General features: G+C 51.4%; 1 protein-coding gene across 5 annotated transcripts in view; it reads right to left on the reverse strand.

The window, feature by feature from the left end:
- Nucleotides 1-26,463, reverse strand: part of RASA3 (RAS p21 protein activator 3) — a 140,030-nt gene that overhangs the window by 73,619 nt on the left and 39,948 nt on the right. For 3 of the 5 annotated variants that reach the window (XM_058548553.1, XM_058548552.1, XM_058548551.1), the window contains exon 2: nucleotides 20,391-20,508. The exons of 1 other annotated variant lie outside the window; for it this stretch is intronic. In XM_058548553.1, the coding sequence (XP_058404536.1) occupies nucleotides 20,391-20,508 (118 nt within the window). Of the gene's footprint in view, nucleotides 1-19,907; nucleotides 19,980-20,390; nucleotides 20,509-26,463 lie in introns of those variants that run through there. One more of the 5 variants, XM_058548555.1, reaches the window with a different exon arrangement.

Genomic DNA, 26,463 nt, shown 5'->3' on the forward strand with positions numbered 1-26,463 from the left:
GCCATGGTGCTTCATGGCTGGGAGCAATCCTAAGGTACGCAGCCTTCCCTGGAGGAGTCGGGGATCTGAGCAGGAGTGTTACCACAATAAGCATCTTTTGGACTCAGCACAACCAAGACAAGTGTCAATACCTGGCTTTGCTGGCTACTAACAACAACGGGGAATACCCCCAGAAAAGCTATGGGAGATAAGGGGAAAAAAAGCCTGCTCTTAAAGGGCCCATGCACAAATTCAGCCACTTCAGAAAGCAACCTAAAATCACCAGAAAGAAAGGGGCACAGTCCTTTGGTGAAGAGATTCACAAACATAATACTAAAAAAAGCCATCAAACCACAAGGGAAGAGAGCAAGAGAAGAAGAAAAGAACAGACAAGAACTACTACAATACCCAGAAAAAAAGTAACAAAATGGCACTTTAAATGCCAATGGACTAAATGCTCCAATCAAAAGGCATAGGGTGGCCGACTGGATAAAAAAACAAAACCCACATATATGCTGCATACAAGAGACACACTTCAGACCTAAAGACACTCACAAACTGAAAGTGAAGGGATGGAAAAGGTACTCCATGCAAATGGCAATGAAAATAAAACTGGGGTAGCAATACTATTATCAGACAAAATAGACTTTAAAACAAAAACTATACCAAGAGACAAAGAAGGGGACTACATAATGATCAAGGGAACAATCCAACAAGAGGCTATAACACTGGGAAATATCTATGCACCCAACATAGGAGCACCTAAATATATAAAGCAATTAACAGACATAAAAGGAGAAATAGACAGCAACACAATAATAGTAGGGACTTTAACACTCCACTTACACCAATGCATAGATCATCGAAACAGAAGATCAATAAGGAAACATTGGCCTTAAACGACACATTAGACCAGATGGACTTAGTAGATATCTACAGAACATTGCATCCAAAAACCGCAGAATACACATTCTTTTTGAATGCACACGGAACCTTCTCCAGGATCGGTCACATATTAGGCCACAAAACAAGTCTCAACAAATTTAAGACTGAACTAATACCAAGGATCTTTTCTGACCACAACAGTATGAAACTAGAAATCAACTAAAGGAAGAAAATTGGAAAAGCCACAAATATGTGGAGATTAAACAAAATGCTACTGAACAACAATTGGGTCAACAAAGAAATGAAAGGAGAAATCGAAAAATATCTGGAGACGAAAATGAAAATATGACATGCCAAAATTTATGGGATACAGCAAAAGCAGTTCTAAGAGAGAAGTTTATGGCAATACAGGCCTACCTCAACAAACAAGAAAAATCTCAAATAAACAATCTAACAGTGCACCTAAAGGAACTGGAAAAAGAAGAACAAAGCCCAAAATCAGTAGAAGGAAGGAAATAATAAAAATCAGAGCAGAAATAAATGAGATAGAGACTAAAAAAAAAACAAAAGAAAAAAAATCAATGAGGGGCCGGCCCCGCGGCTTAGCGGTTAAGTGCTCGCACTCTGCTACTGGCGGCCCGGGTTCGGATCCTGGGTGCGCACCGACGCACCACTTCTCCGGCCATGCTGAGGCCACGTCCCACATACAGCAACTAGAAGGATGTGCAGCTATGACATACAACTATCTACTGGGGCTTTGGGGGAAAAATAAATAAATAAAAATTATAAAAAAAAAAAATCAATGAAACTAAGAGCTGGTTCTTTGAAAAGATAAACCAAATTGACAAATCTTTAGCTAGACTCACCAAGAAAAAAAGAGAGAAGGCTCAAATAAAATCAGAAATGAAAGAGGAGAAATTACAACAGACACCTCAGAAATACAAAAGATTATAAGAGAATACTACAAAAAGCTATACAACAACAAATTGGATAATCTAGAAGAAATGGATAAATTCTTACAATGATCCAGCCTTCCAAAACTGAATCAAGAAGAAATAGAGAATCTGAATAGACCAATCACCAGTAAGGAGATCAAAACAGTAATCAAAAACCTCCCCCAAAATAAAAGTCCAGGACCAGATGGCTTCCCTGGTGAATTCTACCAAACATTCAAAGAAGACTTCATACCTATCCTTCTCAAACTCTTCCAAAAAATTGAAGAGGAGGGGAAGTTTCCTAACTCATTCTACGAGGCCAACATTACCCTGACACCAAAACCAGACAAGGACAACACAAAAAAAGAAAATTACAGGCCAATATCACTGATGAACATCGATGCAAAAACCCTCAACAAAATATTAGCAAATCGCATACAACAAGACATTAAACAGATCATACACCATGATCAAGTGGGATTTATTCCAGGTATGCAGGGACGGTTCAACATTCGCAAATCAATCAACGTGATACACCACATTAATAAAATGAAGACTAAAAATCACATGATCATCTCAATAGATGCAGAGAAAGCATTTGACAAGATACAGCACCCATTTATGATAAAAACTCTCAATAAAATAGGTATAGAAGGAAAGTACCTCAACATAATAAAGGCCACATATGACAAACCCACCGCTAACGTCATTCTCAATGGTGAAAATCTGAAAGCTATCCCTCTAAGAACAGGAACCAGACAAGGATGCCTGCTTTCACCACCCCTATTTAACACAGTACTGGAAGTCCTAGCCAGAGCAATCAGGCAAGAAAAAGAAATAAAAGAGATCCAAATTGGAAAGGAAGAAGTGAAACTGTCATTATTTGCATATGACATGATTTTACATATAGAAAACCCTAAAGAATCCACCAAAACACTTTTAGAAATAATACATGAATACAGTCAAGTTGCAGGATACAAAATCAACATACAAAAATCAGTCGCATTTCTATACACTAACAACAAAGTAGCAGAAAGGTCAAGTAAGAATACAATCCCATTTACAACTGTGACAAAAAGAATAAAATACCTAGGAATAAATTTAACCAAAGATGTGAAAGACTTCTACACTGAAAACTATAAAACACTGTTGAAAGAAATTGAAGAAGACACAAAGAAATGGAAAGATATTCCGTGCTCTTGGATTGGAAGAATTAACACAGTTAAGATGTCCATACTTCCTAAATCAATCTATAGATTCAATGCAATCTCTATCAAAGTTTGAATGACATTTTTCAGTGAAATAGAACAAAGAATCCTAAAATTTATATGGAACAACAAAAGACACTGAATAGCCAATGGAGTCCTGAGAAAAAAGAACAAAGCTGGAGGTATCACACTCCCTGATTTCAAAATATACTACAAAGCTATAGTAATCAAAACAGCATGGTACTGGCACACAAACAGATACACAGATCAATGGAATAGAAGTGAGAGCCCAGAAATCAACCCACACATCTATGGACAGCTAATCTTTGACAAAGGAGCCAAGAACATACAATGGAGAAAAGAAAGTCTCTTGAACAAATGGTGTTGGGAAAACTGGACAGCCACATGCAAAAAAAAACAAAGTAGACCATTATCTTACACCATACACAAAAATTAACTCAAAATGGATTAAAGACTTGAATGTAAGACCTGAAAACCATAAAACTTCTAGAAGAAAACACAGGTGGCAGTACACTCTTTGACATTGGTCTTACCAGCATATTTTCAAATACCATGTCTGACCAGGCAAGAGAAACAACAGAAAAAATAAACAAATGGGACTATATCAAGCTAAAAAGCTTCTGCACAGCAAAGGAAACCATCAACAAAACGAAAAGACAACCTAACAATTGGGAGAAGATATTTGCAAACCATACATCTGATAAGGGCTTAATCTCTAAAATATATAAAGAACTCATGCATCTCAACAACAAAAAAAACTAACAACCCAATTAAAAAATGGGCAAAAGACCTGAACAGACATTTCTCCAAAGAAGATATACAGATGGCCAACAGACACATGAAAAGATGTTCAAAATCATTAACTATCAGAGAAACGCAAATCAAAACTACAATGAGATATCACCTCACGCCCATCAGAATGGCTATAATTAACAAGACAGGAAACAACATGTGTTGGAGAGGATGTGGAGAGAAGGGAATTCTCATACACTGCTGGTGGGAGTGCAAAGTGGTGCAGCCACTATGGAAAACAGTATGGAGATTCCTCAAAAAATCAGGGATAGAACTACCGTATGATCCAGCTATTCCACTGCTGGATATTTATCCAAGGAACTTGAAAACACCAATGCGTAAAGATACATGCACCCCTGTGTTCATTGCAGCGTTATTCACAACAGCCAAGACTTGGAAGCAACCTAAGTGCCCATCAAGGGACGAATGGATAAAGAAGATGTGGTATATATCCACAATGGAATACTACTCAGCCATAAGAAACGATGAAATCCAGCCATTTGTGACAACATGGATGGACACTGAGGGTATTATGCAAAGTGAAATAAGTCAGAGGGAGAAGGTCAAATACCATATGATTTCCTTCATTAAGTAGTATATAATAACAACAATAAACAAACACATAGAGACAGAGATTGGATTGGTGGTTACCAGAGGGGAAGGGGGGAGGGAGGAGGGCGAAAGGGATAATTCGGCACATGTGTGTGGTGATGGGTTGTAATTAGTATTTGGGTGGTGAACATGATGTAATCTATGCAGAAATAGAAGTATAATGATGTACACCTGAAATTTATACAATGTTATAAACCAATGTTACTGTAATAAACAAAAAATTTAAAAAAATAAATTAATTGAAAAAATAAAAATAAATAGAGGAAAAAAAAAAAAAGAATAGAACTACCATACGATCCAGCTATTCTACTGCTGAGTATTCATCCAGAGAACATAAAAACATGAATGCATAAAGATATATGCACCCCAATGTTCATTGTGGCATTATTCACAATAGTCAAGACTTGGAACCAACCTAAGTGCCCATCAACAGACTAATGGATAAAGAAGATGTGGCATACATACATAGTGGAATACTATACTCAGCCATAAAAACGATGAAATCTGGCCATTGTGACAACATGGATGGACCTTGAGGGTATTGTGCAAAGCATAATAAGGCAGAGGGAGAAAGTCAAATACCATAGGCTCTCCTTCATAAATAGGAGATAAAAATAACAACAACTACAAACACAAAGATGAAGAGATTAGACTGGTAGTTACCAGAGGGGAAGTGGGGAGGGAGGGGGGCAAAAAGTGTGATTAGGCACGTGTGTGTGATGATGGATTGTAATTAGTCTTTGGGTGGTGAACATGATGTAATTTACACAGAAATCAAAATATAAGGATGTACACCTGAAATTTACATAACATTATAAACTAGTGTAACCACAATAAAAAAATTAATAAATAAAATAAAATTCGGCCAGAGACTGGGTGAAATTTACTTAGAAAACCATTTCTTTGTAATGAAAACAAAATCTTCAGAGGGAGACTTAAAATGCTTAAATTGTTTTGAGCATTTCAGAGAAATATCCCTCTGAAAACAACAAGAAATACCATCTTATCTTTCAATGGAAGCAGAATGCCTACAGACTTCCATCCAGTAACTGCTCCCTAATTTAACAAACGCTCACAAGAAAGTCCCACTTCTCAGCATGTTCCCTACACTGGACTCTGCTCCAACGGCGAGCCCTCCTGTGACGCGTCTGCACTTGTGAGGCTGTCTGATGTCAATGGACCCCAGAGTGTGACATGCTGGGCTAATGTCCAGTTCACAGCTCCTCAGGTGAGACATAACTCTCTCAGTTCCCAATCATTCTGACTGTGACTAAGAGCCTGAAGCGTCGTGAAGATCAGCGACATAACCTTCAGGAAATCCTCTGACTCCTTGGAGGAAACGAACTCCAGAAAGTAGGCCAGTGTGAGTGTATGTGTGTGCGTGTGCATGTGTGTGTGTGCATGAGTTAGCACGTGCACAGGCTAACGTATGGGTGCGTGTGCATGTGCACATGCATGTATGTGGGTACATGTGTGCACGTGCACGTATGAGTGTATGAATGTGCATGCACATGTGTGTGGACGTGCATGTGCACATGTATATGGGTATGAATGTGCATGCACATGTGTGGGTGTGTACATGCATATAGGGGTGCGTGTGTGCGTGAGTGCATGTGAGTATGCATGCACGTGTGTGTGCACGTGCACATGCATGTAAGTGGGTGGGAATGTGTGTATACATGTGTATACACAAATATCCAAAGACACAATCAAACGTGCACACACACATGCTCCTCACAGTGCACTGTTTTTGCTAACGGGGCACAGTGCGGCCGGCCTCCCCACAAGTCTAAAATCATAGGGGTGCTGGAAGATGACGTACACTTCAAAACGAGACTGGGCTTCAGCACACACACTCTCCGGTATTCAGACCCGTGAACCCCACATCTCTGGAGAAGGTCAGATCTCTGGCACCACTTCCTCTTCCACAGGAAAAACCACCATTCACCTGCGAGCCTGAGAAAGGAAGCAAGGGGAGGCGGCGGTGGGGACCCCGAGACAAGTGTAACCGAGCACGGCAGAGCCATGGACCAGAGGTGGGAGCCAGGCACAGATGTGCTCAGAAACAAGGCTGCCGTGTTCTCAGTGAATCTCAGGGGTGAGACACAATCCTGCACAGCTGTGAGGGGCCACCAACGGGGACTCCGACTAACACTCAATATTAAGACACACGACACGTTCTTCTCTGTATTCCTGCCCAGGTTCAGGGACGTGGACAGGGACACGACCCCTGGGAGCTGCGACACTTGGAACGCCTCACCTCACCCCATCGGCGCTCCCATCCCTGCTGCCCCCGAGGACCAAGGGCCCTGCAGCCCCACCAGCTGGTGAGCAGCAGGCCTGCCCCGCCTGGCATGAACCTTGTCAGTAACCATGCAGACCAGACGGAACAAAGGCACAGCCTTCACTCGAGTTTGTAACCAAGAGGGGAAGCACCCCTTGGATAACCTCCAGAACAACATCTACAGCACCTGAACAGGGAGTTATCCTAAAACAGGGACAGGCTGCCCTGCAGATGCAGGGTTGCCATGAGGCTGTGATGGTCGGATCCCCCACGGCCCCTGAAGGTGTAAGCTGCTATGTGCCAGCAAGACTATCCCCACTGTGTACGCTTCAGGACACCTGATACCCGGATCTGCCTCAGCGGAGGAATAGCAGGGCACAAACGAGATCAGGTTTAAACCACGGGGCTCGCCGTGAGGGGGAGATGCAGCAAATGGTGACAGGGCTGGTGCAAAGGCCCTGGAGTAGGCAACCCTCCAGGTGCTGGGACAGGCAGAAGCCGGTGTGGGCCAGGTGGTGGGGAAGGGAGAGGCTGGGCCAAAGGGGTTGTGGACCCTGGAGTCTGAGTTTTGTGCTCATTTTAAAGGGAAGCACTGGCAAGTTTCAAGGAGTGGTGCAACGGAGGCAGATTTAAACCCCTGGAGACATGGCTCACTCCACTTTTGTAACCTGTGATTTCTTCACAAGGAGCAAGCAGGGCGACTCCAGGCCCCAGAGAAGGAAACCTCTTTCCTCAGTGATTGCACAGAGTCTCCCCCAACCCAAGGCCCATCTCGATGTCATCCAGGAAGCCCTGAAGAAACTTCTAGAAGAACTCAAAACACTCCAAAAGGAAGCTCAGGGAAACTGCTGGGACCATTTCCTCATCTTTCTGGGACAGTTAAAATCCCGGAGAAGAACCATGAAACCTCCCACGACCACCAGGCCTGCGGGTCACCCTCTCAGCCCGGTGAGGGCCAGCACTGCATCTTCCCTGAGCGCCGGGCTCAGCCGCGCTTCAGGGGCCCCGACGGAGGGCCGAGGGCCAGGAGAGTCTCTGAGGTCACACACCAATGCTGCGTTTCTGAAGTCCAAGGAAAGGCCGCCTGGGCTGAGCCTGCGGTGGGGTGGGTCCTGGAAGTCAGTCTGACCAACCCCGGTGAGGCGGCGCCTCAGGGTTTGCCCACCCTGACCACGTCCGCCCAAGGGCAGCTCTGGGATGACACCCCGGCCTCCGCTCGTTCAGCTGTTGCTGCTTCGGGGCCATCGTTCGTCCACACCTGACGGGAGACATGTCAGTTGGCATGTAAGGACCCCACTGGACAGTCCCTTCACAAACTAAACGTCCCTTCTGTCTGTCACCTAAGCCGGGCTTTCCCATACAGTGGCCACCAGCCACAGGTGGCTACTTAAGCCTAAACTGATCAACACTAAATGGTATTTAGTATTCGGTTCCTCAGCTGCTCACGACCTCATGTGCCAGTGCTGCTCTGCTGGACAGAGCAGAGACCACTTGGCGGTCTGTGCAAGGTTCTGTTGGACTACCCTGGTCCTGGAGCTGAGGGGCTGTGCCCACGGGAGGACCCAGACCTGGCAGCTCAGGGGACCATCTGCTCACCTGCTGCCCCCAGGGGCCCACGTGGAGGTGGGTTTCCCTCCAGACACGGCCGCTTGGTGGCCGGGATGCACAGGGCTGATTGCTGGATGAGGAGGCAAGTCAACACGTCCCCCGAGTACCCGAGACAGAACCCGTGGTCCTGCCAGTACCACGGCTGTTGGAGCCACAGGGACTAGTCCAGAGGGACGCAAGGCAGGCAGGTGACTAGATTCGGAAGGACCAGAACCTAGTGGGACGAGAAGAGAGCCAGGAAAGCAACCGAAGGGTGGGGGTCGTTCCAGTGACCACGGAGCCCCACAGAGCGGCCTCGGCTTCAGAGCTGCCGTGAGAGCACCTACGTCTAGAGCAGGTACTGTCCTGAGGGGGCAGCTGCTGTCCTGAGGTTCAGAAAGCCGACAGAAAGACGGTGGCAACTGCTTCCCCCTCATGTCCCAGGGACACAGCCCTGAAGCCACCATCACGCAGTAACAGAACTGCTTCCCAAGGCCTCAGGAAATTCTGTGCTTTCCTGTGGCAGATATTTCCAGGGACCCCCTGAGAAATGGGCAGCATATGCGAATCCTGACTCCTCTGTCCCTCACCAACACCCCACCCCACAGCCCGGGACCCCCACCCCAGTAGGTAGGACTCGGCTATTCTATCTCCACGTGGAACTGTTTTCACTCTTAGGCTGTAGTTCAGAATTACCTGGAGAGGCTTTTAGGAGACACGGCTACCCGGCCCCACCCTAGAGAGCCCTCTTTAGGGTGACAGGTCATGAAATGAGAGCCATTGATTCCACACCCATGTAAGCTCTAACACAGAGCCTCGAGGTCAGACACAACCTCAAACTACTCACGGGTGGCACACCGGATTCTCTTCAGTGAAACCGAATTTCACCCTGTATCCCAGGAATGCCTCTCGCCGTCCGGCTGGCGAGGCTTTGTCTCAGATGCCACAGGGACGGAGGCCTCTGCACCCAGAGTGCTCTCCACAGGAGGGGGCCAGGCAGGGGAACCACGTGCTCACAGAGGGGTGTGGAGTCCGAGACGGAGCGTGGGCCCCGACTGCCAAGGTCTCGGGGCTATTTATCATGGAAGCTCCATCTCCCCATCAACTGTGCCCCATCCTTCCCCCGAAATTTAGCACATGTATCCTGGAAAGACGTTTTTCACAGTAAGTTGATTCATAATTAACTTATGTGTAAATTTTTAGAATTTCTCTGTTTTTTTCACTCCTTTATGATCTGAATTTTGTTTGCTTCAAAAAAGGACACATTGGTGGAAAAGAACACTTCTTTTTATTTTAACTAAGAACAAGAAGTCCCTTTTTCTTTTTAAGAATGAAAATCTATTGACGATTTTACATTGTAAAACCAAAATCAGATCCACTAGGATGGCCAGAACCAGAGACAGCAAGACGTGTGGCGAGGACGTGGAGACGCTGGACCCCAGGTCCTCAAAATGGGAGAAGTTACCACACAGCCCACTGCCCCACTCCCAGGAATACATCCCAAGAAACGGAAACACACAGCCAACCAAGACTTGTAGCTGCAGGTTTACAGCATCCGTCACAACAGCCGAAAAGTGGAAACGCCCACCAGCTAACACTGCGGTGACCACATGATGGAACGTGGCTCAGCCTTAAGAAGGGACGACGTCTGGACACGCCGCAACGTGGACAGACCTGGGATGTTGTGAAGGGAAAGAAACAGACACCAAAGAGCACAGACCACAGGGTTCCACCTACACGCATGCCCGGAAGAGGCAAATCTACGGAGAGAAAGTGGATCTGTGGCCACGGGGGCTGGGGGCTGGGTGCTGGTAGGAAATGGGGTGGTGAAAGGGACTGTGTTTCTTCTTAGGGAGATGAAAATGTTCTAAAATTGACTGTGGTGATGGCTGCACAACTCTAAATATAATAAAAACCATGGAATTGTACCTTTTAAATGGGTAAATTATATGATATGTGAATTATATCTCAATAAAGCTATTTTTAAAAACCAAAATGTGAAAAACATATAAAGTTATCAGAAAGCAAAAAAAAGAATTAACATTCTAGGGCTTATCCTCTTAGAGGCTTTTTTTTTTCTCTAAAGATATATGAATACAGAGTAAAAACAGATTTAGACAGGGACCCATTTTTTAAATAACAGTGGAATTACAGTGGGATTACACATAGTCAGCTTTTTCCTTCAACATCATGCCATCTACCACTTTCCAAATAAGTAAATAAAACGTTAAACATCAGTGGACACACAGCTCCGAGGGAGCAGTGACCATGATGACCCAGGCCTGGTCCTCTCAGGTTCACAATTACAGGCAACAGGGTCTCTGCCCGGCTGTCCCCCTGGGATAAAGGCCTACTGGGGGCTCACCTGGTGGAAGGGCCCCCACCGTCCAACAGCTTTGGTGCGTAACACACGACCCCCAGAAATGGGGACCGATGCACCCCACACCCACAACACTGACCTCACCAACATTCACACTCTTCGCTAACCTGACGGTAGAACATCCAGCACTTTGATTAGAAAAGTTTAAATTATTGGTCAGGCTGAGTACCTCTCCCAGGAGTATGAGCTTTCTGTCTCATTTTCTGTTGAAATGCTCTCCTTTTCACCTTCAGGATATTAACTTACTGAGAAGTTTTAAATCTATGCTGCAAATTAAAAGACAAATAACTGATGCACAACACTTACGGAGTATCTTCTTTAGCAACACCACAAATTTAACAGTATCCGTCATGGGGGGGGGCGGGGGACGGGCATGCGATCCCGCCATTTCCCAAATGCGCCCAGCCAGGAAAACGTGGGGTCCAGTGGTGGGGCCGCGTGGGGGCGATTAGGCCCCCTCCCTGCAGCCCCGCGGACAGAGGACAGAGGTGGACTAACGCCCGCCCCAGGCCAGCACAAGCACAGCCAGGCCCCACCGCGGTCCTGCGGACCCGCCCCCTTCCTGGTCAACTGGCACGTCCACCCTCGTCTCCGCGTGGGCAGCAGAGGTGGGAGCGTGTTTCCCAAAAAAATGGAAAGGGCGGGTCCTCGGGGGCAGGGGGCTCCACGCCCACCATCTCCAGTGCCTGGGAGGCAGCGTCTTCTATGGGGTACTCAGGGAACACTCGGCCGAAGCGTCCCTTCCAATGAGCGGCTTAGCCTGGGGTTCCCCGCACAGCCTGCGATCCGCAACGGGACCGACCCCCTGCAGTCGGCCCCACGTGCACCCTCTTCCCAAAGAAGAACCCGGCCCAAGGACTTGGCTCGCCTTGAATGCCGCCACGTGAGAGGAAATCGGCGCCTCCTCCCTCGGTGATTACCGGAGAGGCAGCGAGTCCACAGGATCCAGCGAGCTCCCCTGGGGGGGGGGAAGAGAAAACCCGCCTGCAGGAGACCCATGACCCCGAGGCCCTCCTCCTTCCCCTCCCCCTCCCCCTAGAGCCCAGATGTGCACCCAGAGATTCAGACGGGGCCTCCTAGGGACCCGCGGAGAAACACCCACACACACAACACCCAGTCTGTGGGGCCGGCTCTGCCCCATCCCCCTCCGCCCCATCCCACTCCCCCATCTCACCCCCTATCCCACACAGCCCCATCCCACTGCCCCATCCCACTCCGCCCCCACCCCACACCGCCCCATGCCACCGCCCCGTGCCACTGCCCCATCCCACTCTGAGGCCGCTCCGCTCCCGCCGCCCTATCCTATGCCGCCCTATCCTATCCGCTCAGGAGAAAAGAGGCGGCCTGGTTTCCCGTTTCCTGCCGTGGGGCAGAGGCGGCGTCCGTCGTCCATCTGGGGCGGGGCGGGGAGGCCGCCCGCCAGAACGAGGAGCCCCACGGGAGCCCCTCTGAGAGCGATCTATTCTGACAACGGTTTCTGTGCCTCCAAGTCTGAGCTGCCCCCAGCCGAGGGCGGCGTCCAGAGGCGGTGGCCTGAGGCTCCCGGAGGGACCCGAAGCCCGGGCGGGGCGAGCCTTCCAGAAGGGCGCCAGCCTTTCTGCGCAGCCCGTGTTCGGCCAGTAACACGCGTGAGGGCAGACCGTGAATGGAGCTGCGTCAAACCTCCCTAAACGGAGACCACCCCAGCGTCCGGGACGCTGCGGACCGCGGTCGCGAGTGCGCACGCCCACGCTGCCGCTGCCTACCGGGCCGCGTGCGCAAGTCCGCGGGGTGGGGGTCCGCCGGCCGCTCCGCGCACCGACCCTCGGCCGCTCGACGCCTCAGCCCTCGACGGCTCGGCCCTCAGCCCACGGGCCCCCGGCCGCTCGGCCCCCTCGGCCCCTCGGCCCTCGGCCCCCCCGGGCCCCTCGGCCCCTCAGCCCTAGACCTCTCGACTCTTCAGCCTTTGGCCCCTCGACCCCTCGGGCCCCGGACCTCTCGGCCCATCGACCGCTCAGCCCCTCAGCCCTCGGCCCCCCGGCCCCTGAACCCTTCGGTCCCCGCACCCCTCGGCCCCCTCGCCCCTCGGCCCCCTCGCCGCTCGGCTCCTCGGCCCATCGACCCCTCACCCCATCAGCCCATGGACCCTCGGCTCCTCAGCCCTCGGCCCCTCGGCCCATTGACCCCTCGGCCCCTCGGCCCTCGGCCCTCGGCCCCTGGGCCCATTGACCCCTTGGCCTCTCAGCCCTCGCCCCCCCCCGCCCGGCCCCGAAAGGAGCCTGGAGGTACCGCCCCCCGCAGGCGCTTGGAGGAGGAGCACCTTCCGGTTTCTCCCCATCCGCCCGACGGCCTGGAACGGCGACTCGCAAACCCCGGAGCCGCGCCGCCCGCCCTGCTCATAAGTGTTTCAGCTTCCGGTCAGACCGCGCGTCCTGAGGGGCGAGACCCCAGCCCCCCGCGGACCCCCGCTGACCCCCGCCACTGCCTGGGCTCGCCACGCGGCCCCCCGCGGGCGACGGCGGCTCCCTCCCCGCAGGGGCGGGATGAAGACGCGCCTTGTCCTGCGGGTCTGAGTCAGGGCTGAGGGTCAGTGACCCCGCCGGGAGGAGAGGTCAGGCCGGACCACGGCTCCGCCCAGACCTGGGGCAGACGGACTCGTCACCGGCCGACCGCAGCCCCGCTTCGGGGGCTCTGCACGGGGCACTGAGGGTCAGCGAGGGGCCGCCGCCAGGGCTCGGGACAGAGGACACGGGGCCGCACGGGGCAGGCCAGCCCAGGCCGGGCGGGACACCGCGACGCTCTGCCCGGAGCACCGGATGGAACCAGAGCCGCGGCCCGGGGGCACCCTGCAGCCTGACCTCCCGGCGACCCAGCTTCCGGCGCGCAGCCATCTCCCCTCTCCCAGACTCAGTTTCCCCAGCTGCAAGTCCCCTCCTCACGGGGTCACGGCGGGGTCCACGGACGCCTGCACACTCACACCGCTGCCCGTGGCTCCCAAAACGCCAACCCCACATGTCCCTCCTTTCAGCCCCGCGTCCCCCAAGTAGAAACCGCATTCCTCAACCCCAAATCCGGAGCAGACCGGTCTTTTAAGGCCGGGTCATGCCCTTTAAAGTGACTGACGCCAGGATTCTCAGGGGAAGCAGAGGGGACACGGCAGCGTCTCAGGCGGCAGACCGCAGCGCCCTGATGAGGGTCGAGAGCGGCAGGCTGCGGGGACGCTGTGAGGGTCTCCTGCCAGGGGTTCTGACTTGCCCAGGGGAAACCCATTAACTCTGGAACCCTGCTGGCCCACGGCTGCCCTCCCGCCAGGAGGGGAGGGAACCACGCTGACCGTCGGCTCGGGGAGGGCAGGACGGTGTGAGGGCACTGACCCCTTCCCACACAGGAGCATGGGCCGGGAGCCGGCCCACAGCCTGTCCTGCCAGGGTCCCACCCAGGATCGTGCCCGACTGGGCCTGGGACGGCCCTGCCATGTACAGCAGGTGCTCAATGCTTGCACAATAAGAGCAACCCAGCGCTGGCTGTCCACTGAGCTTCCCCTCCGCTGAGTTCTGAGGGAATCCGCACATTCTGGCACCAGGTGGTTCAGGAGAAACTGAGGCAGGATGGAAGCCCGATGTCAGGAAGGGGACACTCAGACCACTGCCGGCTACCCTGGACCCAGAGAAGCCTCTCAGCATCCTAAACCAGGGACCCGCCGCCCACCCACGCAGCCTGGCAGTCCAGGGCACCCCCACCCCGCAACAGCTGGGACTCAGAGGACCCGATGCTCGGGGTCCCCGCCCTCGAGCTGACGAGCAAGTCTTCACGCAGGGGACCTACCACAATCCAAACCCTTCCAGACACGGGTGACACGGAGGCCCCTTCCACGGAGTCGCCCCATGCAAACACATGGAGAGAAACGCATGAGAGACGTCTCCCCGGCCAGGCCTGGCCCTCATCCCACACACTGGCTGGAGCACCCAGGGCCGTGGGGACGCGTCCACCTACTCCAGCTGGCGTGGAACATCTGGGCCTGAGGCCTGCATTTATGTCAAAAGGATTTCAGAAATTAGAGAGCAAAGTAGATGTTAGGAGAGAAATGTTACTTGTGTTGTCTCATAACTTCAAAGTCAGTGTTTTCTAGTCAACAACTTGGTTTTTATTAAAACCTCTGAGAAACTCAAGTCTTCCCAAACCACAGCCTTCCTCTACTCAGATTCGAGCCCCAACAGCTTCCACCCCTACACCGTGGAGCCCAGGGTCTGACCCGGTCTAGTCACTTCCACACACGGCAGTACTGTTTTCTGAGCCATCTGCGTCTCAGCGTCTCAGGAGGACTCCCCAGGCATCACCCATTGCTCCCGAATTCCAGACCGGAGGGTGCACCCGTCAGCTCGGGAACGGGAACGTTCTTGGTAGGAACGACGGGATTTGAGATTCTGTAATTACACCCTCGACACTAGGCGAGGAGCCAGCTCCTCCTCACTTAGCTCTGGAAAGCGGTGATTTTACTGTCTAACAAACAAAAGAAGAAAAATGTCCCCATAATACCACTACCCAGAAAAAATAACCACATTGACATTATGTCCACATATTCCAGACCATTTTTGGAGCAATCTCAACTTTTTAAACAAAAGGAATCTTCCTATGAACACAGCTTTGTAACTTGGCTTTTCCACTGAACAGACAAAACCCAACTCGGAGGAACGTAAGAACCCAAACAGCCCAGAGAGAGACAAGACGGGCTGGAAGTTCGGGGTGGGGGTCTGAGCCAGGGCCCTGGGGTCGCCCTTCCCACCAGACAGCAACACGCATGACAAGAGGAAGCAGGAGGGGAGGGGCCTCGGGCGGACAGGGCGGGTCTTGACGGCTGCGGGGTCAGCACAGCCTCCACTGGAGCCTCCAGTGGGATGAGAGTCCTCCACACACGTGCGGGAGAGGTAGGCCTTCTCGTCCCCACAGCAGTCACTTTCCGGACAAAAGGAGACGGAAACGCGGACACTCATGGAATGTTCCTGCAAACGCCTGGACCACCAGACACTGAGAGCTCCTCCTCGGCACTCTCGACAAACGCCTGTGCAGTCCTGGGCGGGCAGCTGGGGCTGCCCCCAACCCTGCAACCCCACTTCATGGTGCCTTTTAGTTAAATCAACAGTAAACACATTATGAGTTGCCATTTAAATGACTAAAAAATCATAGCTCTAAAAAGTTAATGTGAGGAGCTGGCCCAGTGGCATAGTGGTTAAGTTCGAGCATTCCATTTTGGCAGCCCAGAGTTTGTGGGTTCAAATCCTGGCACGGACCTACATGTCGCTCATCAAGCCATGCTGTGGCAGGCGTCTCACATACAAAAATAGAGGAAGATGGGCACAGATGTTAGCTCAGGGCCCATCTTCCTCAGCAAAAAAAAAAAAAAAAAAAAAAAAAAGTTAAATGTGGAGGAAGCTCACTCTCAGCATCAGGAAGGTGCTTTTCATACAAGGACAGAAACTTCACCCCAAATCACATTCCTGGAGACAGGACAAGGCCAGGAGAAAACCTTCTTCTCTCAAATGTGTCCGATCCAAGGAGGCCTTACAAGGAACCTGCAACACATGCCGCCTCTGCACCTCCACACACCCAAGTCAAAAACAGAGGAGAAGGAGAGGAAGGTATGAGGGGCCTTTCCTAAGATACACACTCCAGGATCAGCAGAAACCCCGCAGACACAAGTCAGTGCCGGCCCGGGGAGCATGGTCAGAGCCTGGTGGGATCAGGAGGAAGGACATGTGTGTCCCCTCCTCTTTCTCAAATGTCCCATCTACACTGGGGCTCAGTTGGCAGACAGACAATGCTTGGCAGAAGCAGTGGGCTCTGGGCCGGCCCCGTGGTTTAGCGGTTAAGTGTGTGCGCTCCGCTACTGGTGGCCCGGGTTTGGATCCCGGGTGCGCACCAACGCACCGCTTGTCCAGCCATGCTGAGGCCGTGTCCCACAGACAGCAACTAGAAGGATGTGCAACTATGACATACAACTATCTACTGGGGCTTTGGGGAAGAAAAGGAGGATTGACAATAGATGTTAGCTCAGAGCCGGTCTTCCTCAGCAAAAAGAGGAGGATTAGCATGGATGTTAGCTCAGGGCTGATTTTCCTCACAAAAAAATTAAAAAAAAAAAAAAAAAGAAGCAGTGGGCTCCAACTGATGCCCCTAGGGGCTGTTGGGGGCTCCCGCTGGAGCGCCGCATCCCCCAGACTGGGCGCGAGGTCCCGTGGCTCTGACCAGCCACTTGCCAGGCCACGGAGCCCTATGGCTCTCTGGAGCTCAGACATCAGACATGGGCTCTTTATCCTCCACAGTGACTTTGCCAAATGAATGGTCACATCTCAAGGGTAAGCTGAGCCTGGAGGAAACTGGGGAGACACGAGACCCTGCTCCGGAAGTCAGCCTCTCCACACAGTGAGCAGGGAGCAGCTGCTTCCTCGGAGGCAACGACTCAACTCCAGGGTGTGGTGGGCTGACGACTGCCCAAGTTGGTGGCCTGGTCCACTGGCACTCCCCCACCTGTCACTCAGGCTTGTCCACTTCCTTCCACCCTCGCAGCCGCCATCTGAGTCTGGCAGAGGCCTCCAGGCCCGTCTTCTGCCTTGGGCTCTGCCCTTCTAGCAGAAGCCACTTAAGACTGTCAGCTGAATCTTAAAGCACCATCTTCTTCATGCAGCACTTCACACACGGCCTCCCCACCACTCTCTCCCCTGCTCTGGAATTCCCAGGAGACGTGTTCAGACAGCATTCCTTCTTTGTGTCTCTAAACCTCTCTCACACTCCCCACTTCTTTGTGTCTCTGGGGGACATTTGAAATTGACCTTCTGGTTTACCAGTTTTCCCTTCAGCTATGTGTAATCAGCTGAAAGTTCAATTCATCAACTGAGTGTTTCATTTAAATTCTTGTGTTCTTCATTTCTGGAAGTTCTGTTGGGTTCTTTCCCAAATTGGTTCAGTCATTCTTTATCATTTCTCATCCTGCTCATGTTTTTAATCTCGTCTCTTATTAAAGTCCTTCAACTTTGGGGGCCAGCCCAGTGGCACAAGCGGTTAAGTGCATGTGCTCCGCTGTGGCAACCCGGGGTTCGCCAGTTCAGATCCCCGGCGCGCACCAATGCACCGCTTGTCCAGCCATACTGTGGCGGCATCCCATATAAAGTGGAGGAAGATGGGCACGGATGTTAGCCCAGGGCCAGTCTTCCTCAGCAAAAAGAGAGGAGGATTGGCAGATGTTAGCACAGGGCTGATCTTCCTCACACACAAAAAAAAAAGTCATTCAACTTTGTTAGCTGACGTTCTGCAAACTCGCAGGTCTGATTCTGCTGTTTACTGCTTCTCTTGGAGAATGCACATGATGCTTTATTTCTGGTGTTCCTTGTGTATTTTCTCCTCTAAGCTCACGTTCCTTGGAAATTTATTTAGAATACTCTGAGATCTGGGTCGACAAAGATGCTTGGATTTGCTCTGACTGGCACATCGCTGCCTCAGTGGATGTTACGAATCCAGAACTACACGAGTGTACACACAGGATTGAGGTTTTTGGGCATAGATGTGTGGATTCCGGCTGCAAACTCACTAGAGAGCCAGTTTTTCGTTTGGAATATTTAGCAGCAAGTGGAGGCAGCAGTTTTCCTTGCTAAGCTCTCTTATGGGGAGAGTTCATCTGTCTTTTGCTTTTACACTACAGGGGGAGCTTTGGGGCCACCAGCTTGGAAGGCCCATTGGTGTGAACACGGTTTCTGCCTCAATACTTAATGGCCACATACACCCATACTTGTTAAGCTCTTGGAATTATTTTGTGCAGGTTTGTCTCTTTCTTTGCTGTCAGTTTTAACTTTCTGCTTAGAGCACCTCTCTCCTTATCTGGCATGTTAGATAAGCACTCAATAAATATTCACTGAGCTAATGAATAAACTAATAAACAAAAAATAACTGAGCTTATTAAAACTGTCTGTAGGGAAAGTGTGAATCATCAGTGAAGGGCGAGAAGCTCCGATGAGTTGAGAGCGTTGCCTCAGCACACTCACCAGAGGTAACGGCTTCTGAAGACAGCGTCTTGGGCACTTCCACCTGATTCCAGATGCGTCACAGGTGGGCAGCGTTACTACATCATGATTTTTATAGCTCTCAGCCTCCCTTTCCTGCCCCAGAAGCGCGTTTTCTAGGGCCACCGAAACCAGAAACCATCATTTCTATTTCGAAACTTGTCTGAAATATTTTGAAGACAACGGTCCCCATTTCTCAACCTCACCTAAACAGAGGTTCCCAAATACATTCCCTTCCCAGAGAGCTCCGTTCAGCAGGTCTGGGGAGAGCCCAGCCTCACAGAGACTGACTAATTCTACAGGTTTACAACCCTCGGCCTCAGACATCAACTGTTTAAACAGAGAAGGGATTTTCCTCAATTAGGCTCACAGAAATCACCCTGGAACTGACAGTAACATCTTATCCTATCGTCAACTTCCCCACCAACCCTGAAGCCAGACCTGACCCCTGACAAACTCCTCAGTCTTCCCATTTTTCTTCAACAATTATGTCAGAGAACCTGGAGAATGCATTCAAGTGAAACAAGCACCAGCCCGTGGCCCAAGAGCAGCCCTGCCAGCACTGGCGGCAACGGGGTGGACGGAGAATGGAACGCACCTCCTCTCAGGGCAGCAGAACCTGAACAGCTTTCTAGAAACTAAACTCGTTCAGTCATCAGAATGTGCTGTTCGTCCCACTCAGAAGCAGCAAGGGGCATGGATATAATTCATCTTCTCAAAGTGTTCTCGACCTCAAAAGAGCTGTTTGGATGGACCCACACAGCCCATGATTCCAGCCCAAAGGTGGAGAGGCAGGCTGCACAGGGACCCTTCGCTCCCTTCACCACTCACTGTAAACAGCTCGAGCAGGACTCCACTACCGGCTTCAGCGCTGCACCGACTACAAACCACTCACCCCACCCCCACCCCCGCTAGCGCTGCACAGGGGCGTCCTGCCACCTCACTACACACATTTCTGGTTTCTCTCTTCCGGTGCCCTAGGTCAACTGCTGTGACTTTCGGTGCCGTCACTTCCTACCCTCGGGGTGTGGTCCTGGTCCAGGTCCAGCGCCCGGGAGCTTGTGAGAAATGCAGACTACGGCCCCGCCAGAGGCATCCGGACCCGTGTTTAACAGCCTTCAGTGAATCTCAGGGAAGCTAATGTGGAGAAGCACTGATGACCTTATCACACAGCACACTCCTCAGGCCTCATACCTGTGAGTGCTGCTCTTTCTTACAGGACCCCTCTCTTCCTCCAAGTCCGGCAACGAGTGTTTTCTCAGTCTCCTACCTCAGTGAATGGTTGCCTCCATGCCCTTGTGGGCAAGCCTCTAGAAAGATTTAAAGGAAGGTGGTAGAAAAAGCTTTCCAAACATTTATCCTCTCGAAATCCCTGATCTGTCCTCCTTTGTTGTCGAACACACTTTGCAGCTCATCTCTAATTAGAAAGAACTCAACCAAGTCTCCAGAGGCAAACCACGGTCACACTGTGTGCCGGTCCCCTCCAGTGCAGGAGCATTCAGGGACATTAGGGCAGCACGGAGGCTCAGGCAGTCACCGCCCCGGATGCAGAGCCACGTGAATACTGCCGCTCCCACCCGAACTGAGCGACACAGAAAACACAAGACGACATGTGTGTTCAGGACACTTTCCACATGGAAGACACGTTAGGATCAAAAAAAGCAACAGCGCCGTTACCAGAGCGACTTCTCCACAATCTTGGTCCTGAAAACCTCCTCCTGGTCCAGGTTCACGGTGCAGTAGCAGTCCCGCATCTTGTTGGGCCCTGGGTAGCTGGGCAGATTCTTGGCTTCACCTGAAAAGCAAATGTACCTATATCACCAACTCACACAGGATTGGTCAGTCCCCTCGCTCATCACAGACCCACTTCCAACATAGATTCACCTCACAGCAATGCACCTGCTGGCGTCTCGTGCACTCACTCAATCCTTACAAGGCCGTGGCCTTCTGCTACCACAGTCTAAATATGAGGAGAATCCCGCTTGCACTGAAAAGTGGGAGGTGACACACGAACCTCAACAACCAGAGGACGGGGTGGGCTCCACCAGCTGGGAATCAAGGGTTGTTTACCACACGAGTCCCTTTAATTTTTTTTAATGTTTAAATTATGGTAAGATATATATAATTAAAATTTATCATCTTAACCATTTTTAAGTGCACAGTTAGTATATTAAACACATTCACACTGTTGTGCAACCATCCCCTCCATTCATCTCCAAAATGTTCTCATCTTCCCAAACTGAAACTCTGTCCCCAGGAAACACTCACCCCCCACCCCTGGGCCCCAGCACCACCATCTACTTTCTGTCTCTATGGATGTGACGGCTCTAGAGACCTCATGGGAGTGGGATCCCACAGCATTTGTCCCCTTGTGACTGGCTCATCTCACTCAGCACAGCATCCCCACGGTCCACCCACGTTGTAGCAGGGGTCCACCTCCTTCCTCTTCAAGGCTGAATGATATTCCGCTGTGTGGATGGACCACATCTTCCTCACCCATCCATCCCCAGATCCCTTTTTATTTTGAATTTAATTTGATAGCATTAAGTCAAAGTTGCAGCAATAATTAAGGAGAAGGACTCTTTTTTATCAACAAGAGTAAACTATGAACTCCAGCTGCTTAAAACACAAAGCAATTAGCCAGTGAGGGAAAAGTCAGAAGGAGACACCTGCTCCAGGTGACCGTCTCCCTCCCACAAGCCCCGTCTCAGCACAGCAGCCCAGGGAGCATCGAAGCATGTTTGGAGAAAAGGGAGGAAGCTCCACGCAGCCAGCATGCCGGGCCAGCCCTGCAGAAAATGCCCACGATGTCACAACTCCACACGTGACCCTGGGTCTGTCTAGAGATTGTTATCAAAGCCACACTGTGGGCCTCCTCTGCTGGAGGCTGAGAGCAGGCAGGCAGTCACGGCTCCCTCGTGCACTGTGAGTGAGCAGGGGAGACGATGCCCAGGGGAAGTGCGCTCCATGGAGGGAATGCCTCGGACATTTAGAACATCGAGGCCGTCCGTGCCTTCTGCTCCTTTCGGCTCTAGGGACACTGGCCCTGGGCGTCCGCAGGCACCAGATGCAGTGCTGGGAGAGGACAGGCCTGAGCACCCAGTGCCTTGCCAACACAGCCAGGCACACGCCCATGACACCTGTCAACACCCTTAGGGCCAAACTACCTCATTCTCGTTAAAACTGAAAAAAACACAACAGAAACCAAAACCAAACCTGAGCCGCAATTCGGAACTCCCTCTTCAGGGCTCAGTGCTGAAGGCCCAGCCTCAAGCCGCAGTGCAGCCACACCTTCTTGTGCAAAACCAACAAAGACACACACGTCACTCCCTTGGGGAACTGTGCTCTTGTGTAAAGATGCCAGTTTGCAAACCGGCACCTCCAAAGGGCAGAGAAGGCTCGATTTGTTTGAAGCTTTTCTTTTTTAACTTTCCATCAATGTTATTACTTGAAGACAGAGTAGAAAGCAAGTTAACAGAAGTCACTCAATAAGTGGGTGGATGTTTTCTGTGCCAATAAACCTTATTTCTGATGCACCAAAGTGCTTTTAGGATTTCTAACAGCACAGTTAGAATCTGTGCTTGTGGTCATCTCCTGCACATGACCGGACATGACACCTGCTTCTCTGGGCCTCGGTTTCCCCAACCGTGAAAGTAAGAGAACACTCTGGCTCTCCAAATGTTCTGGTCGAGACTCTTCTAATTCAAAAGTTCCCAGAAATTTTCCTTTGGGAATCATCAAGAAATCGTCAATGACTATCAGTCGGTGAAGAAGAAGTAACAGACGAATGTTTCCCCACAGCCACTGTTATCCATAAGACACCTCAACGCTCCCAGGACACGCCACTGTCACATGAGTTGAGCACATGAAGACGTGGCCAGTCTGGTAAGAGGCGTGTGAACTGAGCTAAGCTTCAAGTCAGCTGTTACATGTCAAGACAGATTTTCTGAAGGCTCTGGCCTATGTGAAAGGTCATACATGCACACGAACACGCATGCAGGGAGCGTGACAGATCCATAGGCACCATGGGGAGGGATGTGGCCTGGGGGGCTTCTGAGGGAGAGTGGGGGGAGGCACAAGGAGGCGCTGCTCCCTCCGAGAGCTGACCTGAAAGGGCGGCCACAGCACAGGTGCCAAGTCCAATACGGGCCCTTGGAGTCTTCCTGCTCCATGTCTGAAACTGACCACCTCTGCAGCATTCACAAATCTTTAACCTCAAAACCAGCCTGACCTTGCTGACTTCCAGCTGACGCCTTTATGATATGAATTAGGGCTTATCAGTATTTCCCTTGGAATTTTTTTCCAACAAATGAGATATTTAGCTGCAAAAAAAACCTTTGTGAAAGCCTTATGGGAGATGGTCGTTGGTGGAAAATACAGAACTCGGATTTTGTTCCTGTTTATTCTCCAAAGAACCTCAGAACACGAGCAATGGTAGCTGACACTTCTCTTAGGACAGAAGAGAAAGATAAGCCTTCTCTGAACAACAGACACTTAAACATGTGTAAATGCCGCATTCTCTCCTGCTGGTATGACTGCAGTCTACGTTCCTCCCACCCACTGGCCCCCAATCTGGACTGTTATAGAAGCTTCCTGGTTGCTATGACAATGGCGACAGAGAGCCAGCTGGTGGACTGGAGCCAACATGAATAAGCCACTCAGACATGGAGGGTTGGGAGCCGCAGCTAGCACGCTAGCCTGGGCCGCACCATCTGCCCGGGTCCTTACCGTGAGGACCCTGCCTGGACCAAGAGGGCCAAGAGTGAAGAGTTAGCCCGAGTCTCTGCTCGGCACCCATAGCAGAGCTGGGGTGGATGCCCCAGCTCTCAGGGGTTGTTTCTTCTCAACCACACTCAGAACAAAGTATTGTTTCTCCACATCGGTTACTTATGTCAAAGGCTGGAGGTGCTTCCCTTCCCAACTGCATGTATGGGCCTTTCTGTCTCTCTCAGGGGAAAAGCATTTTCTTTTTTCTAGTAGGTAGAGACATTCACATGAGCAGGCAGAGCTATCCCTGGTATACAGCAGGTGCTGAATGATTTGTTGAACGAATAAATGACGACAAGGTAAAAGGAGAGTAGACTCTGGTTTCATTCTAAGAACCAAATAAGTAATCATTTCACGACTCCTCCTCCCATTAACCACATCTCTGAAGTGTACACGAACCATACCCGTCCGTCGGCAGATTGGATGCAGACAGCAAATTTGGTACCCAACGCCATCTCTGAGCACCTAATTTACTAATAGAAGTAAAGGCAACACTTAGGAAATAGTCACATAAACAGCACTGAAACAGCAAACCCTGATTTCCAATTACAGGGATCACGCAGAGAATAAGTCGTGGTTCCGGAGCACCACTGGTAACGACGCCCCTGCGTGCCCTCAGCGAACACGCCAGGAAACCCGACCCGCAGGCAGCCGGTCGCAGCTGGGCCCGGAGAGGGCGGAGCCTCGTGCGGACGCCCAGGCCTCCTTGGAGGGGCCACAGGGGGCTCTCAGTGCCACCACCAGATTCAGCCCTGATACAGAAGCTCCCACCCCGTCTGGAAGGCTCGCTGCCCTTGAGGGCCCTCTGTACCCCGAGAGGATGTCGGGGGTCTTCACAGACCCTGGGCACCCTAGGAGTGGCTCTGGCGACAGCCCTCACCCACGTCACCTGAGAGGGGTCTGACCTTGTTTGCTGCCTCCAGCAGCTGCAGAGTCCGTGTGCTCTCAACAAGCAGTGGAGGGAAGGATGGAGGAACGAACAGAGCGGCCTCAGAGGGCAGGGGAGGGTGGAGGGCTCTGACAAGGCCTCGTTCTTCTAGCTGCGAGCCGGCCAACGCCAACAGAAGGCCTTGGGGTGCCTTCACTCCTTCCTCCAGACGGTCAGGGTCTACCACGTCACACAGATGTGGAACTTCGTTCTTTCCTACTTAAGAATGCGGTTTTCAACTCGACTACAGGTCAACCTGGCTAAATAACACATGAACAGGTCCTAAGCCTGGGACACTAGTCCCATAAAAGCAACCCCTCCCCGGCCCCGTGGCCTTGCGTACAGAAGCATAAGAGGTAGACTTAGCTCCTGAGGCCCCACAGACACAGGGGCCTCTGACTCACTCTGATTTACACACCTCAACGGATCCACTGATTCTGGCAGCCAGTACAGCCTACTGTAACAATATGAAAGGATCAATTTCATGGTTAAAATATTCTGACCCCTTGAATGTATTTTCGACTGCCTTGCTACTTCAGCAATTGATGTTAACAGAACAAAACTCCACAAACCAGATGGGACTGGATTTCTAAATTGTATAAACAACCTCCTCCACTGCATCCTGATTAAGAAGTCTGGAAGACGTGCTGAGCAGCCTGGACCCCCAGGGCATCGTCCCACCATGGCAGCGACTGCTCCTGGGAGGAACAGTACTACATATACTTTGGATTGCCTCCAGTTTCCAAAAAGCATAGTAACACGGTACAAGATAAAAGACAAGCATAAAATAAAGCTGTTAAAATGCAAATTAAAAGTTCGAAATACGGTAAAAGGAAGGAAAGTGACATCTCTCCAGCCCCAACATGAGTGATGCAGTGATCAGCTGGCTCCAAGCTTCCTGGTAGCTGAGAGACAAATGGAAACACAGCGGAACACATAACTCTCATCCTTCATTTAAAAATGAAACACACACTCCTCCAGGAGGAAGCTGCACTGCTGAAGCCTCACACGGGAGACATGGAGTGAAGGCTGGGGCGAGTCTGCATGGCGATTCCACAAAAGATGCCGAGACATGCTCGTGAGGCTACTTCTCGTTCTGTCATCCACATCCTCTCTCCACTGCTCCGCTCGACTCAGGCTGGAGCTCCCACACTCGGGACAAACTCCAGCCAGCATGTCCACTCCTGACGCCCATCTCACAGCGGGCTCTGGAGACATCCGGTAGCCAGCAGCCCAGGGGAGGGCCCGAGGGTCCCTCACGCAGACGGGGCAGAGGCCGTGCTTCAAGGGCAGGGACGGTGGGTGGACGGACCCTCGGGAGAACTGGCCCTGCGCGCTGGGACCCCAGCCTCCAAACCTCGAGCCCCTCCCTCCTCACTGCCAATGGTGATTGGGTCCCATTTCTCCTCGGCCTCCAGCACCTAGAACAGCGTCTGCAGACGGAGAGCTTCCTATAAACATTTGTTCCAACGAAAAGGCAAGTGAGTGAGTGAATCACAGGACCCACTGGGAGGGCTCAGGAGCACTGACCCTGCACTCAGCTCCCAGAGACACCTGCCAAATGCACAGACAGAGATGGCCACAGGCTCCTCTCTACTCCTCCCTCGAGAGGTGAGGCCAGGGGCCTGCCCTTTGCTCTGGGCTGGCCTCGGGGGCTTGACTGACCAAGGGACTGTGGCAGCAGTGACTGCAGGACTTCCTGGGTGAGGTCAGAGCCCTGTGGCTTCCACCCTGGTCCCTGGGACTCTGCACCGGAGCCAACAGGTCACACTCCTGAAGCCACCATCAGAGGGACCGCACCCCTGACCTCCCAGCGCCCTTGCCTCGCACCACACAGGTGGACCTGCAGACTGGCCCATCCACCAGCTGCCTACCACAGCTCCACCAGGCCTCATGGCCCTGAAGGACCGCCCAGCCAAGTCCAGCCCAAACTGTGGGTCCCAAATCTATGGCCCCGAAGTCATGAGATAAAATAACATGGTAGCTCCTAAGCCTTCAAGCTGTGAGGCAGCACCTAGCGAGAACACACAATTTCTTCAGCTTCGGAAGGTTCAC

This window comes from Diceros bicornis, chromosome 9 (assembly GCF_020826845.1).
Source record: "Diceros bicornis minor isolate mBicDic1 chromosome 9, mDicBic1.mat.cur, whole genome shotgun sequence".
Taxonomy (NCBI): domain Eukaryota; kingdom Metazoa; phylum Chordata; class Mammalia; order Perissodactyla; family Rhinocerotidae; genus Diceros; species Diceros bicornis.